Raw genomic sequence first — 13592 nt, 5'->3', positions numbered from 1 at the left:
TTCTCTCACCATTGACAGTTCTACCGTGTCCCCCGCCCTTCAGGTCAAGAGCCTGGGTGTCATCCTCGATAGCACACTATCTTTTCACTCCCATATAAATAACATAACTCGGTCTGCATATTTCCACCTCCGTAATATCAATCGTCTCCATCCCTCTCTCACCCCCCACACCACTGCTATCCTCATACACAGTCTCGTCACCTCCCGTATTGATTATTGTAATTCACTTCATTTCGGGGTCAATCAAAAATTTCTCCATAAACTCCAACTAGTCCAAAATTCCTCAGCACGGATCATCACTAAAACCCCCTCCTTTCACCACATCACCCTTGTCCTCCAGCAGCTCCACTGGCTCCCTGTTAAACTTCGTATTGATTTCAAGATACTTCTGTTTACATTTAAAGCCATCCATAACCTTGCCTCCCCCTATCTGTCTGACCTACTTCAAATCTCTGTTCCCCCTCGGGCCCTCAGATCCTCTTCCTCCCTCCACCTCTGTATGCCGTCTGCCTGTCTCACCACGATGGGGTGCAGAGCTTTCAGTCGCTCCGCTCCCAAACTCTGGAACTCACTTCCACCTAACATCCGTAACATTGACTCCCTTCCTACTTTCAAATCTCACCTCACAACCCACCTGTTGAAACTTGCTTTCATGGTCTAGTTTAATCTGCTGTTTTATTATTTATTGTTTTAGTCATGATTTTATTGTTTTATGTATTGTTTTTATTGTAAAGTGCCCTTGGTTGTTCAGAAAGGCGCTTGTAAATTAAATGTATTATTATTATTATTATTACACTGCCTACCCAAACATCGCCCCTGAGCGTTGCAAAGTTAACAAAGTAGTCGTTAGTTACATCCTAATTTTTCACTAGTTTTTTTGGTCGCTGGACCAAGTAAGAAGAAGTAAGTACCTCTTTCATACGGAATTGGAGAAGGACTTTTTCACTATGACATTTTCTTAGTACGTTTGTCTCATCTGCCAGTTATCAGTGAATTCAGGTCATGGCTAAAAATGTACATAATTATGTTGTGTTGTGTATCATATGCGGTTAACATCAACATAAGTTGAAAGCATCCTCAATATATTTCGCAATAAATATAATGCGTAGATCATTTTGACTTTATTTCAAAAGTAGCTCACATGCTGAAAATGTGTCAGCACCGCTGCTGCATGAGGTTGTACCTTGAAACCACAAAAAATCTTCAAACAACCATTTGATGAATGTCATCTTAATCTCCAGCTGAATGTTGTACGGAACACGGAAATGATGTCGATGGAAAGGAACATTTATCATGAACTGATAGAGAAGAAAAAATAATGTATATGTAACACGGGTTTTATTTTCTCAACACTGTTGTATCCAGACACCAACTAAAAACATGCATAATTCCCAACTGTATCTCTCTATATATTACAGTGACAAAACAACAACATTCAGGGTAAAAAGACAAAAAATAAACATCCTTAAAAAACATATCTGTACACACGTTGCCAAAAAGTGCTTCATGAATTGACCAATTGTCTCATCTTTTTCACATATCAATCACTGCAACATCTTCTCGTAACCCAACGAGAAAGGATGCCTTTCTTGCACGAAAAGTTGGATGCCGTTCCTCACAAATGATCCAGGAATTGCACGTGTGGGGAAAGTTGGCTAGTAATTCACGCAGACTGCACACGGTCTACACGGGAGCGTAAGTGGCACACTCGCCAAATAAAAATGAGCAGCTTGTAAACACTTCGGATCCTGTGTTCAATGAAACACGGTCTTGATAGTCAGACAGAAACAAGACAATGCCAACAACAAAACTGTCATGCACGTCACAAAGTCCCTCAATAGCATCGGGATCGGAAATGATTCTCCTCAAGGTGGCTTGGATTTCCTGGTTAAAAACAGAATAAATATGTGTCCGTGTTGGTGGTGTGCATCAGCTAGAACAAGACATCTTCATGCTCGATCATGAGTTGCACCACATGTTTCTGGTGCCTCATGTCGTTCAGCGTGGCCAAGGTGTTCTGCTCGGGGGGTTGCATCAGCGTTGGTCCAAAAACGATGCCCAAGTTCTCCGAATTCATGAAGTTGTCCTTCTCGAATGCTGTCACCCTAGAATGTGGTGAAAGTATGATATCACTTGTGGCTCAGACAGGAAGAAACAATCTCTGTGTCACCCTTACCCCATATGAAATAATCAAATACAAGGCGTATGTATTTTAGCTTTTTTCAATGGTTACCTACGGTAATTAGGTATGTCTGTGCAACCTCTCAGTCATACAGGAGTGGTCCATCGATGAAAAGGTTTCTTCAGCCGTCATATGTACTTCTTTAAAGGTGTCGGACGTTTAGCTTCTCATCCAAGAGGCTTCGTGAGAGAACTTAAAATTTTGCTGGCAGGTCTGGCCCTATATATATATATATATATATATATATATATATATATATATATATATATATATATATATATATATATATATATATATATATATATATATATATATATATCCGTAATGGACAGAGTTGGCGGTGCCAGACCTGTGCTATAATAGGTACCTGCTCTCAGGTTGGGGGGAGTAGAGGACTATTCCCTGAGGCTACACTGATTACTTCTATTCTCCTGACTGATTATGGTCTACGAGTGGCCTGATTGCCCCATTTGCTCTAGGTTCACCTCATCAGCATACCTAAGCCTATGTGGTAATGATCTCAGAAGTGTGTTGTAAGCACGATCCAAATTAAACCTAAAACCCCTATGGCGGGGGGAGGCCCGGTAGTCAAGTGGTTAGCACACCAGGCTTCACAGTGCAGAAGTCGCCGGTTCGCGTCCCGGTCCGGCCTCCCTGTGTGGAGCCTGCATGCTCTCCCCGGGCGTGGGCCCTCTCCGGGTCCTCCGACCTCCTCCCACACTCCAACAACATGCATGGCAGGCAGATTGAAAACTCGAAATTGTCCCTAGGTGTGTGATAGTGTATTTATGCACATTCGTAAACATTATGTTATTCCATGTTTAGCTTAGTACATTTTATGTTATTTCATGTTTAGATCAGTACATATTATGTTATTGCATGTTTAGTTTAGTCTACATGGATTTATGAAGCTTATTAGTTGAATAGTTGTGAAAGCAGAATGTAACAATATTAACTTTCAGTCTAATGTTCTCCCAACATACTTGTCCGTAGCTGATCGGACAACAGATCGCTGCTGTGTGACTTCTAATACTTGTCCGTAGCTGATTGGACGACAGATCGCTGCTGTGTACTTTTAAAAACTAGTTGAGCGGGCGGGTTTTGTTCTTCTTGCTCTTGTGTTCGTGTTCTTGGCTCCCCGCTCCGACGAGAGATGCGCTCCATTTGTTTTACGAGAATAAAGTAGTTTTTCTGTTCACCATCTATCGTCCCCGCTGATATTTCATCACAGAACTTCGTTGAACTCCGAACCAGATGAGAAACAGGAATTAGAATCGAACAGTGTGAGTGTGACTGTTGACCAATTTAGGGTGTCCCCTGCCTCATGCCCGAAGACAGCTGGGATTGGCTCCAGCACTCTTTTACTGATTTTAGCCTCATTGTCTTCAAATGAGTGGTTGCTAGCTTTAAGGTGCATATGTACCTAAAAGGGCCAACTAGTATTTTCACTTCGCTGTTGATGAAGTCTTTTTTTGAGAATTTGTTTAGTCTCCCCAATGTATTGTCCATTATGGATATACTGTATATATAAGGCCCGAGGTACCAGCCAAATTTTAGTTCATTGACGAAGCCTCTTGGATGAGAAGCGAAACGCCCAACACCTTCAAAGAAGTACAAGTGACGGCTGAAGAAACCTTTTCATCTATGTATTTAGGTATGATTGTGAAATTGTGGGCACTACATTTGAACTGAATTGTCGCTAGGTTTGAGTGTGAGCATGAATGGTTGTCTCTGTGTCCCTGCGATTGGCTGGCAACCGGTTCAGGGCCCCTGCCTATTGCCTGAAGATGGCTGGGATAGTCTCCAGTAACCCAAATGAGGATAAAGCCTTCTGGGAAATGGATGGGGAAAAAACCTTATTGATGAACACTTGCGCCTACAATGCCTGCATTAATTCCAGCAATACCTATAAATACAGTGATACCTTAGCTTACGAACGCTTTAGCTCATGAACTTTTCGTCTTACGAACATTAAATTTGCGAGCATATAATCTTGGCAGACGAACTAGTTTTCGGCGGACGAACCAAACCACATAGCGCCATGGTGGCTGGCGGACTTTTCGGCGGAAAAACACCAAACCACACGGTCGAACAGCGCCACGATGGCTTGCAGACTAGTTTTCGTCACCTCCTTTCTTTGAGTGCAGACATGGTTTGTTATCGAGTGACGTACTTTTGCTATTATGGGACCGAAAAAGACCTCACCACCGGCTAGTGTTTAGCCGAAGAGGACACAAAAGAAAAACTTCTTTTGATTTGAATTAATGAAAAGCAGCTAGCAGGGGACATTGTGAGTGAGGGTGTTATTGCAGAGAAATCACGGCAATTTCACTCGGATATCATCAAGAGGCACCCTGGAAGTTTGTCATCCATTGACAACTACCATCACAAAGGAAAATAAAACGACTTTATTATATAGTACAGTTTATTTCTTCAATTATAATACAATAGCACACTTAGTATACATAAAATAAGGTATATTTTGTGTCGTTTTAAGGCTTATTTAGTAGAAAGTTATGTTTTATGGGGACCTGGGAATGGATTATTCTCATTTTCAATGGTTTCTAATGGGAAATAAATGTTCGGCAGACGAACTTTTCGCCTGACACACACTTTCTGGGAACCAATTACATTTGGGAGCTGAAGTATCACTGTACTGTTTTCAAAGTTTGGTGATATACCGTATACATTTGTCTAAATAAAGAATACAAAATAATACATACAAGAATAATAAAAACAAACAAACAAATAAATAATTCAAGTATAAATAAATAATACAGACATATATTCACACATACACACACATACAAACAAACGATGCCATTTGCCAATGTCTGTTCTGTACTACCTCTTGAGGTGAGCCATCAGGTAGCGTAAGGTCTCATAGTGAGCGGGGGGAAGCTGCAGCAAACCCTCGTGGACGGCCTCCAGTCTGCATTCAGCATTTGGATTTTCTGCCGGAATATCATTAAATAGTTACAGAATTAAATCCAACATCAAGAAGCAGTGGCGGGAAAAGATGGGCATCCTTACTTGCAGCCTGAATGAATTTGGGGTACAATTCAAAGGTAATAACGGGGATGGGCAGGTCTCTCAAGTAGAGTTTCAAAGCACCAGCAATTATATTAATGTCTGCATAGGCACTGGAACTGATGTCAGCCTTTTCACCGTCTGATGACAAGAATGCAAACAATGTTTCAGAGGCCACACAATAATCAGCATTATGTGTAAAAATTTGAGATCACATTTCAAACCATTAACTGTCTTCGCTAGTAATATGTTGTGAAATAATATGTTTGTCAACTCTCTTGGGGCAAATCACAGCAATCGTATCGTATTGTCACTGAGTTGTTGTGCGTCGTGTGGCTGAATGGATGAATGGCTTGAAGAGTCCGCGATGAGAAGAAAGGAGCGTCGCGGCTTGGAATTGAAGCGGATTTACGTGGGTAAGGAGATGAGACCATCTTTTTTTCATCAATGGATGCTACAACTACGTGTTTGCTTTCAACACTTAGCATGTATCAGAAGTGCATATTTCACCGTGACGTCCCTAATGCTATTGTGTAAAGGAAGCTTTGATCCTCTCATCTTTCATCTAAAACTGCTTCATATAACAAAGGGTGCAGAAAGTGCTTCAGATTGAATGACTGTCTGTGTTTTTTGTGTTGTGTCACATTATTTGTTGTTTAGTTTTTTGTTCTTGTTGTTTTGAGTTCAAGATGGCGCCGCGAGAGTGGCTGCCTTACAGCAGGTCCTGTATTTAGTTTTTCGACTTCTTCCTTTCCTTTACTCTGACTTTCATCACTTTGGTGTTGTGAAATGTAAAATTCTCCACTGCAAGACTAATAAAGGCAAATCCAATCCAATCCAAACTACCAAATCCTGATAGGTGTTTGCTGCAAAGTTAAGAATTTCACTCAAAAGAATGCTTTATATGTTATTTACCATATTTATTCGAGTATAACGCGCAAACCTTCCTACCTAAAAAAGAACTCAAAGTTTGGGTGCGCGTTATAAACGAGACCTGGGAAAAAAATCTCAGATAGATTTTAATGCTTTATCCCTTCCGGGAGGGTGCAGCATTTCCATAGCTATTCTCGCCCTTCGATTTCGATTCTCGGAAAGACCTGGATCACTCGCATTCTTTTTTTTTTATTGTTGATTACCATTTCTTTAGCTACGCTTCATTTCCTTTCCTCATCTCGCCCACACTGTAACGTGCGTTAAGCATTGCTGTTTTGCACAATTACCAATATCCAGAGTTTACATTACAGTGTTTACATTGTCGTTCAGTGTTTACATTGTCAATAAATGATTTTTATCACAATGCTTGGTCTGAGCTGAGAAAAAGTGAACCAAATTTTTCTACCGATTTTTAATTGAAAATTAGGGGTGCGTGTTATACACGTGTGCGCGTTGTACTCAAATAAATACGGGTCATCTTTAAACTTGCTTGTTACAGACGGTGTGAAAACAAACCTCGGTCAAAGGCGAGTCTCACATCCTCAATGTGCTCTGAGAAGCCAGACACTCTGTAAAGACCTTCAGATTTTAGACCTGAAACAACCATTTGGAGGGTGTAACACATCTGTAGATGCAACACACGTGTAAATACCCTCTCTGCTATCTTACCTCGGAGTTCAATCTCTCGAATGCAGAGATCCACCACCATGGGCCTCGGGGTGTTGTGGGCCTTGACCAGCGTGGTGAGGTCACAACTGAACACTTTCTTTATCCGCCGCAGGTCCGGTTGGCAGTCCCTGGGAACCAGTTTGGAGCACTGTTTGTGTACATTCAGCCCGCAATCTACAGGAATGAGATAAAGAAAGGGCCATCAGCCTTGTACGGGTGATAACATAAACACAGCGGCGGCATTAAGACCAAGTGAGAGCGACGTGCACTGTCACACCGCACGGCCGCAGCGCCCTGCTCTCTCCCGCTTCACACGGCAGCGGGAGGTTAGCGTCGCTGTGAGTTGAATGTCTCTGAGCTGTCTGAGTACAGGTTGGAAGGGTAAAAATGGAATAGTTTGAAAAAGCACATGAGGTCAGATGATACATGGCTGTGCCTCCGGCGTATCAGCATGGAAAATGTATCAACAACAAAAACTGTGTTTTTTTGGGGAAAGCCTTGATTTCTGTCTGAGTTGTCAATAGGAAATCTTATGATCTGTTTTTTTTTTTAATTCCGTTTGACCTTTACATAAGTCACATCACATCAAAATGAATGTTTACGGATTTTAATCTGTGGAGTTCTATTTTAGCAGACCAGAACAGATCACTAACATACTTGTTGAGTTTTGAAAGGCGCTTAGAAATACAATGTATTATCATTATCATTATTATTATTATTATTTGCTATCTATTAGCTAGCTAGCTTTCTATCTATTTGAGTTACTCCGGGTTGAGTGAACGCTGGCGCGTATCGCTGTTGCTGCTCCCCCACAGAAAAACGTATCCTGTACTGACCTTGAGAGTTTTGAAAGGTGCTTAGAAATTAAATGTATTATTATTATTATTATTATTATTATTATTTATTGAGTGAGCGTAGTGGTTTCCAATCAATCGCAGGATAGAAAAATAGAAAAATAATCATTCACACTCAGATTCACGGCTATGGACAATTTTAAGTGTTCAATTGAAGGTGGAGTTTGTAACTTCAAAATAAAAATCAATTCCTCATTTTTGTTGTTGTTGAAAGTGTGAGGATGAGCTAACAGAGCAGATTGGAAAAATCAATCTGTGGAGAGAAAAAACAAACCTACAAAAAACGTACATCTAATTTGTTTTTTTTTTGACTCATTCACCGCCATTCCCGAATGTATTCGTGAATTGAAAATATAACGTGGACCGCCATTCCCGAATTTGATCGAGTTTTGGTTTTTATTGGGGGTGGGGGGTGGGGGTGCCAATAAAGTGCTAGTTAGACCTCTGGCGATTTTTTTCCCTTCCACGAGGAGGGAGCATTTGCCTTTTTTACAGCTGCCCCCACTTGCTTGCACCTCATATTACTCCAGAACCAAATAAGCTAGAATTGAACTTTTTTTCTGTTGAGAGAAGACAGTCTAACGTTTCTTACTCTGCATTGTATGTTTACGTAATCCTAAAACTCAATATTCTGTGGGTCCTGCAATTTGAGTGAAAATGACAAAAACCCTGGCACTGGAGTGGGCACATTTTTGCACATCGTCTAGCAGTGAATGAGTTAAGAAACCAACTCCCCTGAAGAAAAACAACCAATCACGGACAGAATGTGTGATTGACATGATGAGAAGAAAATCGTTTTTGTACACTTGTGAGCACAGGAGCCCCACACTTTATTAAACTGTTACCTGTTGTTAAGGAGCTTTGCTGAAACCTTTGTGCAATATACAATTGTGGTTTCCAACAAATGTTAAAAAGACAGAAATATACGCTGGGATAAAAACAACAAGTCTTTTGAAAGTGAGTTAGACCTCGGCAGCTGAGGGGATTGTAAACAAAAATGCAGAATTTGCACCATTTTCGCGCAAGAGACAAACTAAATACTTTGTTTTGAATTTTATCTAATTGTAAAATTTAAAAAAATAAAACATCAAACAACAACACGGAGTGTTTTAGTGGCACACCATTATGAATAAATCAAGCTGCCAGCATAGCAGCCATGGCTAATGGCTTGCTTACAGTGGCATCTCATGCAGGTCAATAAGGGGCGTGGCTTTTAACAAAGACTCAAGGGGTTTGGGGGGTGGGAAGATTAGTGAATTGAGGCCACATTTAAAATCTTGCAAGCAGTTTAAAAACTGCAAAATCCCACTTGGATCAAAGAAACATGTTTTGTGTATGTGGGAGGAGGGGCAGTATCATACATAATTTTCTATTGTCATAATTGATGTGAGTTACCAAAAATACAAAAAATATAAATAAATAAAACAAACTGTTAATAGAAAGATGAGAAGAACAGGTCCCATTCTGCATTATGTATGTTTTTTTAAATCAAAGGACATCTGGGTTGTTATCATCAACTAACTGTGATGGTATGGGGGGTCTTGTGGTCTCTGGAATTGATACAATTAATGCTGAAAAGTAAATAAAGGTTATCGGGCAACATACGACGCCATCAGAACAACGTCTTTTTCAAGGAGGTCCCTGCTCATTACAGCAAGGGAATATCAAGCAGCTTTCGTAGGCCCAAATACTTGTCGGCTGTGTTCACTCCCACAACGGTGCATATGCCCATTCCTACCTGCATGCGTCTACGAAAATTCCAAATCAAAGAAAAAATTACTTATACACATGTAGGTGCCCTTTGCTCTCGACATGAAAAAAAATATTGACTTTCTCGAAATAGGTCCTATAGTATTTTCAAGGCACATTGACTGTGGATGAAAAGGAACGTAACACAATGACAACAAAATGGCATGATCCCGTCAGACGTTTTTGAGAATGTGTTCATGGCAGCAAAATGAAAGGGAGCAGATATAAAAAATAAATACAATGGATGGTGTATTTTCAAAAATTTTCCATATATAAAGCGCACCGGACTATAAGACGCCCTTTCAAGGAATGAAAAAAGTTTTCCAAATATAATATATAAATATATCAAAGTTTATCAAATATAAGGCCCTCCAGTAGAGGCTGCATTATGCAGTGACGTGCGGTGAGGTTCATGGCGTGTGAGGCACTGACATCATCACAGTCAGATTTACAAACATATGAACTCTACAGAGTAGAGTTATTCACCATTTGATTGGCAACACTTAATATGTTTTGTTTAAAATGTCATGTCAGCATTCTTTATATATACAAACTGTAGCATAGAAAAAAGAATTAAAAAAAACGTTATTGTGTTACCTTTACTCATAAATGAAGTCGATGCACCGCTCCTTCTGAAGAAAGGCATTGATAACTTCTTTGTAGAAGCCTTCCTTATCTTTCCTCAGTTTTAAAAGTCTCTCTGTCTCAATGGTGATCACTGCCAGTGAAGAAAGATGTCTCAAAATGTCTCGCTAGTCCTGTTCCGACTGTATGTTTTCAATCTTTCCAGTGCTGAGAATGACCGCTCCTACTGATGCTGTAGTAGCTGGAACAGTGAGCACGAGCTGGAGCAACTTTGTCGCTTCAGGAATAGTTCAATGAGATCCTTCTGGGCCAAAAAGCTGAGAAGCTGTCCAGGAGATTTACATCCATCCCTCACCGTTTGTGACTATACCGTCCGGCGTTGGTCTTCCTTTAATTATTATCTCCTGCTTCGATTGAAAGTCCAGTTTAGAAAATTCTTTCAATTATTATGTAATCCTCCATTCTGAAAATAAGGCCAAGCAACACGAAAAAAATGACTGGATGGTTGCACTTAACTTGCTAACTGTTTACTGTAGCTTGCTCTCACTAATTGTATTATTCTGCAGCCGAGAAGAATCTCTGGAATCACCAGCGCCCCCTGTCATGAGGCAGGAGAACTGTGTGCCTCACCTATGCACACAGCTTTGAGAAAAATAAAATAAACACTGTAGTACAGTGTTTATAATGTACAGTGACTGTACATTATATACACCAGCTAAACTGTAGAAATTTAGTTCATCTACTAAAAGTGTTTGAACGCTTTAATAGCGATATGCAGAGGGACAGCAAGCCAGCACGGTTCGCATAGTCCTTGCGCAATCCATGGTGAGGCTCAGCCGGCTGCTGCCTCACCGCTCGTCTCTACTTAGTATTTGAATGGTAAATGTGAAAATTCAGCGATTTTGAAAAAAAATCCAAAAACGATGAAGTTAAATGGAGAAGAACTTTAAAGTACAAATCACTCAATAAATATAACTGTTTAATGTATTTTTTCATTTGATATTTCCATGATGATAGGTGAGGCACGGCTGCATCCCTTGAATGCACGTCACTGGCATTATGCACTACTTAATCTACGGGAGGGAAATGGAGTCGGTGGCTGCTGACAGTAGTTGAGAGACCTGTTGTCAATATTACTTCACATATATGGCACACCTGCGTAGAAGGCAAAGGTCCTTCTACTAAGGCCTTTGGGTGCACCTTATACACAGGAAGATACAGTAAATAAATAAAAGAAAAATTGTATCTGTATTGAACTATCTTATCATCATTGTTTTCACGTCATTGTATTCTGTCACTACGCTGTATGGAGTCAGTTGACACTTTAAACAACAAGACTTTTTTTTTATTAAAACAGACGTTTGATTAACTGTTATGTTCTATGCCTGCATAATTTTCCACTTGCACTTTTTTGTGTATTGGTTTTATTATGACTGTTTTACATTTTGTGAAGCACTTTGTGGTTTTACCTGTGAAAAGTGCTATATAAATAAAGCTTACTTACAAATTTTTTGCCATGGGCCACATTGTAGTTATGGTTTCCTCTCGAGGGCTGTTATGAATTTGGGGAGAATGTCCCCTCCACATATTACATACAGAGTGCACAACTAATTGATGAATAACTAGTTTTCAAATCTGAAGTCAAAAATAATGACTTATAGTCGTTTTCATACAGCAAGGGCCTTGATTTTGACACCTGTGTTTTACGCCATGTCCCAAATTCATTGCTGTTGTTTTGTTTTTGTTTTTTTGTCTTGTGAAACAAGGGCGGCCTGGTAACCAAGTCGTTAGCACGCTCACTTCACAGTGCAGAGGTCGTAAGTTCAAGACCCGATCCGGCCTCCCTGTGTGGAGTTTACATGTTCACCCGCGTGGGTTTTCTCCAGGCCCTCCGGTTTCGTCCCACATTCCAAAAACATGCATGGCAGGCTGATTGAATACTCTGAATCGACCCGAGGTATCAGTGTGAGAGTGACTGTTTGTCTCTGTGTGCCCTGCGATTGACTGGCAACCAATTCAGTATGTCCCCCACCTCGTGCCCGAAGACAGCTGGGATTGGCTCCAGCACCCCCCGCGACCCTAATGAGGATTAAGCGGTCTGGAAAATGAATGGCTGTGAAATTCAAGAAAAACAAGAGATGTGAGACAATCTCTTTTCGTCAATGGATGCTACAGCGACGTGTTTGCTTTGAACATTTAGCTTGTAATAGACGTGCACATTCCAACATGACGTCCTTGATCCACTACTGAAAAGGACGCTTTGATCTTCTCCTCTTTCATCTAGAACTGCTTCATGTCACAAAGAGGGTACAAAAAGTGCTGAAGAAAGAATGACTCTCTGTGTCTTTGTGTTGTCATATTATTTGTTATTTAGTTTAGTTTTTTTTTTTACTCTATGTTACTTCCGGGTTGAGTGAGCACTGGCGGGTGTGGTGGCAGCTGCTCACCCGCAGAAAAAATATCCTGTGACTGTAAAGGGTCCATGAGAGTTTATAGATCAGTTATAAATCAAATGTATTATTATTATTATTATTATTATTATTATTATTATTATTATTATTATTATTATTATTATTATTATTATTATTAATATTATTATTATTATTATTATTATTTTTGTTGTGTGAGCAAGTGCTCCAGTGTGGATTTACCTAAGCAGCGGACACCTTGGGCAATCAGGCCCCACATGAAGTTGGCACAGTACTCACACCAGTGTGGCCCTCGAAAGGTGTGGACCTGTAGACGGAGGACCCATGATTATTGCCATGTAAACACACACTAAGGCATTGCATTTCCATGTCCAAACTGGAGAAGAACTCTTTTGATGGGCTGCACAGAGCTGACTTTGAGAGGGGACCACTCGTGGTCGATACGAGAGCATGTGTACATAAGAAGAAGATTAAAGGATTTACGATTATGTGTCTGGCATCTGCCGCAAGGTAATCAGATACATGGATGTAAATCTGCAAGGCCAAGTAACATATGTGCATCCCAAAACATTGCATGGGTGACACCTGTGCGTCGTCAACCCACGCACACCTTCAATATGGGGGAAGAATGAAACAGACATATGGTAGGTACTCTAGGGGTTGGGTTTTGTTCTTTTTTTTCCAAGCCAAAAGTTTGATACTTAATATACATTCTCAAATGTGATCTTAAAAGTCGTCTGGCTGTACCAAGGGCCAATTTTTTTGCAGCAGGGTAGATTGTAGTTATTTCCTCTCGGTGGCCGTTATGAATTTGGGGGAAGCCATTAGAATGTTTAATCCCCTCCACATATTACATATAGTTAATCATCATTTAAATTGATGACTAACTAGTTTTCAAATCTGAAGTGAAGAATAATGACTTATTGTGATTTACATTTAATTTGAAATTTTGGATTAGACTTTAGCAAGCATTATGGAACTTGATTCGCTTTCGCGGGCAAAATAAACTCCAAGATGGCGCCCGAAAAGGCAGCCGTAAGCAAGTGCTCTCACAAGCCTTGCTTTTTTTGTTTGTCTATGTTGTTTTTGTGTTTTCTTTTGTCACTTTGTGTTGTTGTGTGTCGTGTGGAACGGATTGTTTTTCAGCATTTTTGGCCACAA

General features: G+C 40.3%; 1 protein-coding gene across 3 annotated transcripts in view; it reads right to left on the bottom strand.

The window, feature by feature from the left end:
• Positions 1 to 1321: 1321 nt before the first annotated feature.
• chn2 (chimerin 2) overlaps positions 1322 to 13592 on the bottom strand; it is a 37777-nt gene continuing 25506 nt past the window's right edge. For all 3 annotated transcript variants that reach the window (XM_088998073.1, XM_088998072.1, XM_088998074.1), the window contains 6 exons: positions 12654 to 12738; positions 6815 to 6988; positions 6662 to 6739; positions 5216 to 5353; positions 5031 to 5136; positions 1322 to 2105 (listed from right to left, as the gene is read on the bottom strand). In XM_088998073.1, the coding sequence (XP_088854199.1) occupies positions 1934 to 2105; positions 5031 to 5136; positions 5216 to 5353; positions 6662 to 6739; positions 6815 to 6988; positions 12654 to 12738 (753 nt within the window). In that variant the 3' untranslated portion in view covers positions 1322 to 1933. The remainder of the gene's footprint in view (positions 2106 to 5030; positions 5137 to 5215; positions 5354 to 6661; positions 6740 to 6814; positions 6989 to 12653; positions 12739 to 13592) is intronic.

This window comes from Hippocampus bargibanti, linkage group LG06 (genome assembly GCF_051943395.1).
Source record: "Hippocampus bargibanti isolate YZ-2025 linkage group LG06, ASM5194339v1, whole genome shotgun sequence".
NCBI lineage: Eukaryota > Metazoa > Chordata > Actinopteri > Syngnathiformes > Syngnathidae > Hippocampus > Hippocampus bargibanti.
The sequence above is the reverse complement of the archived record's forward strand: the minus strand, read 5'-3'. Positions and strand labels throughout refer to the sequence as shown.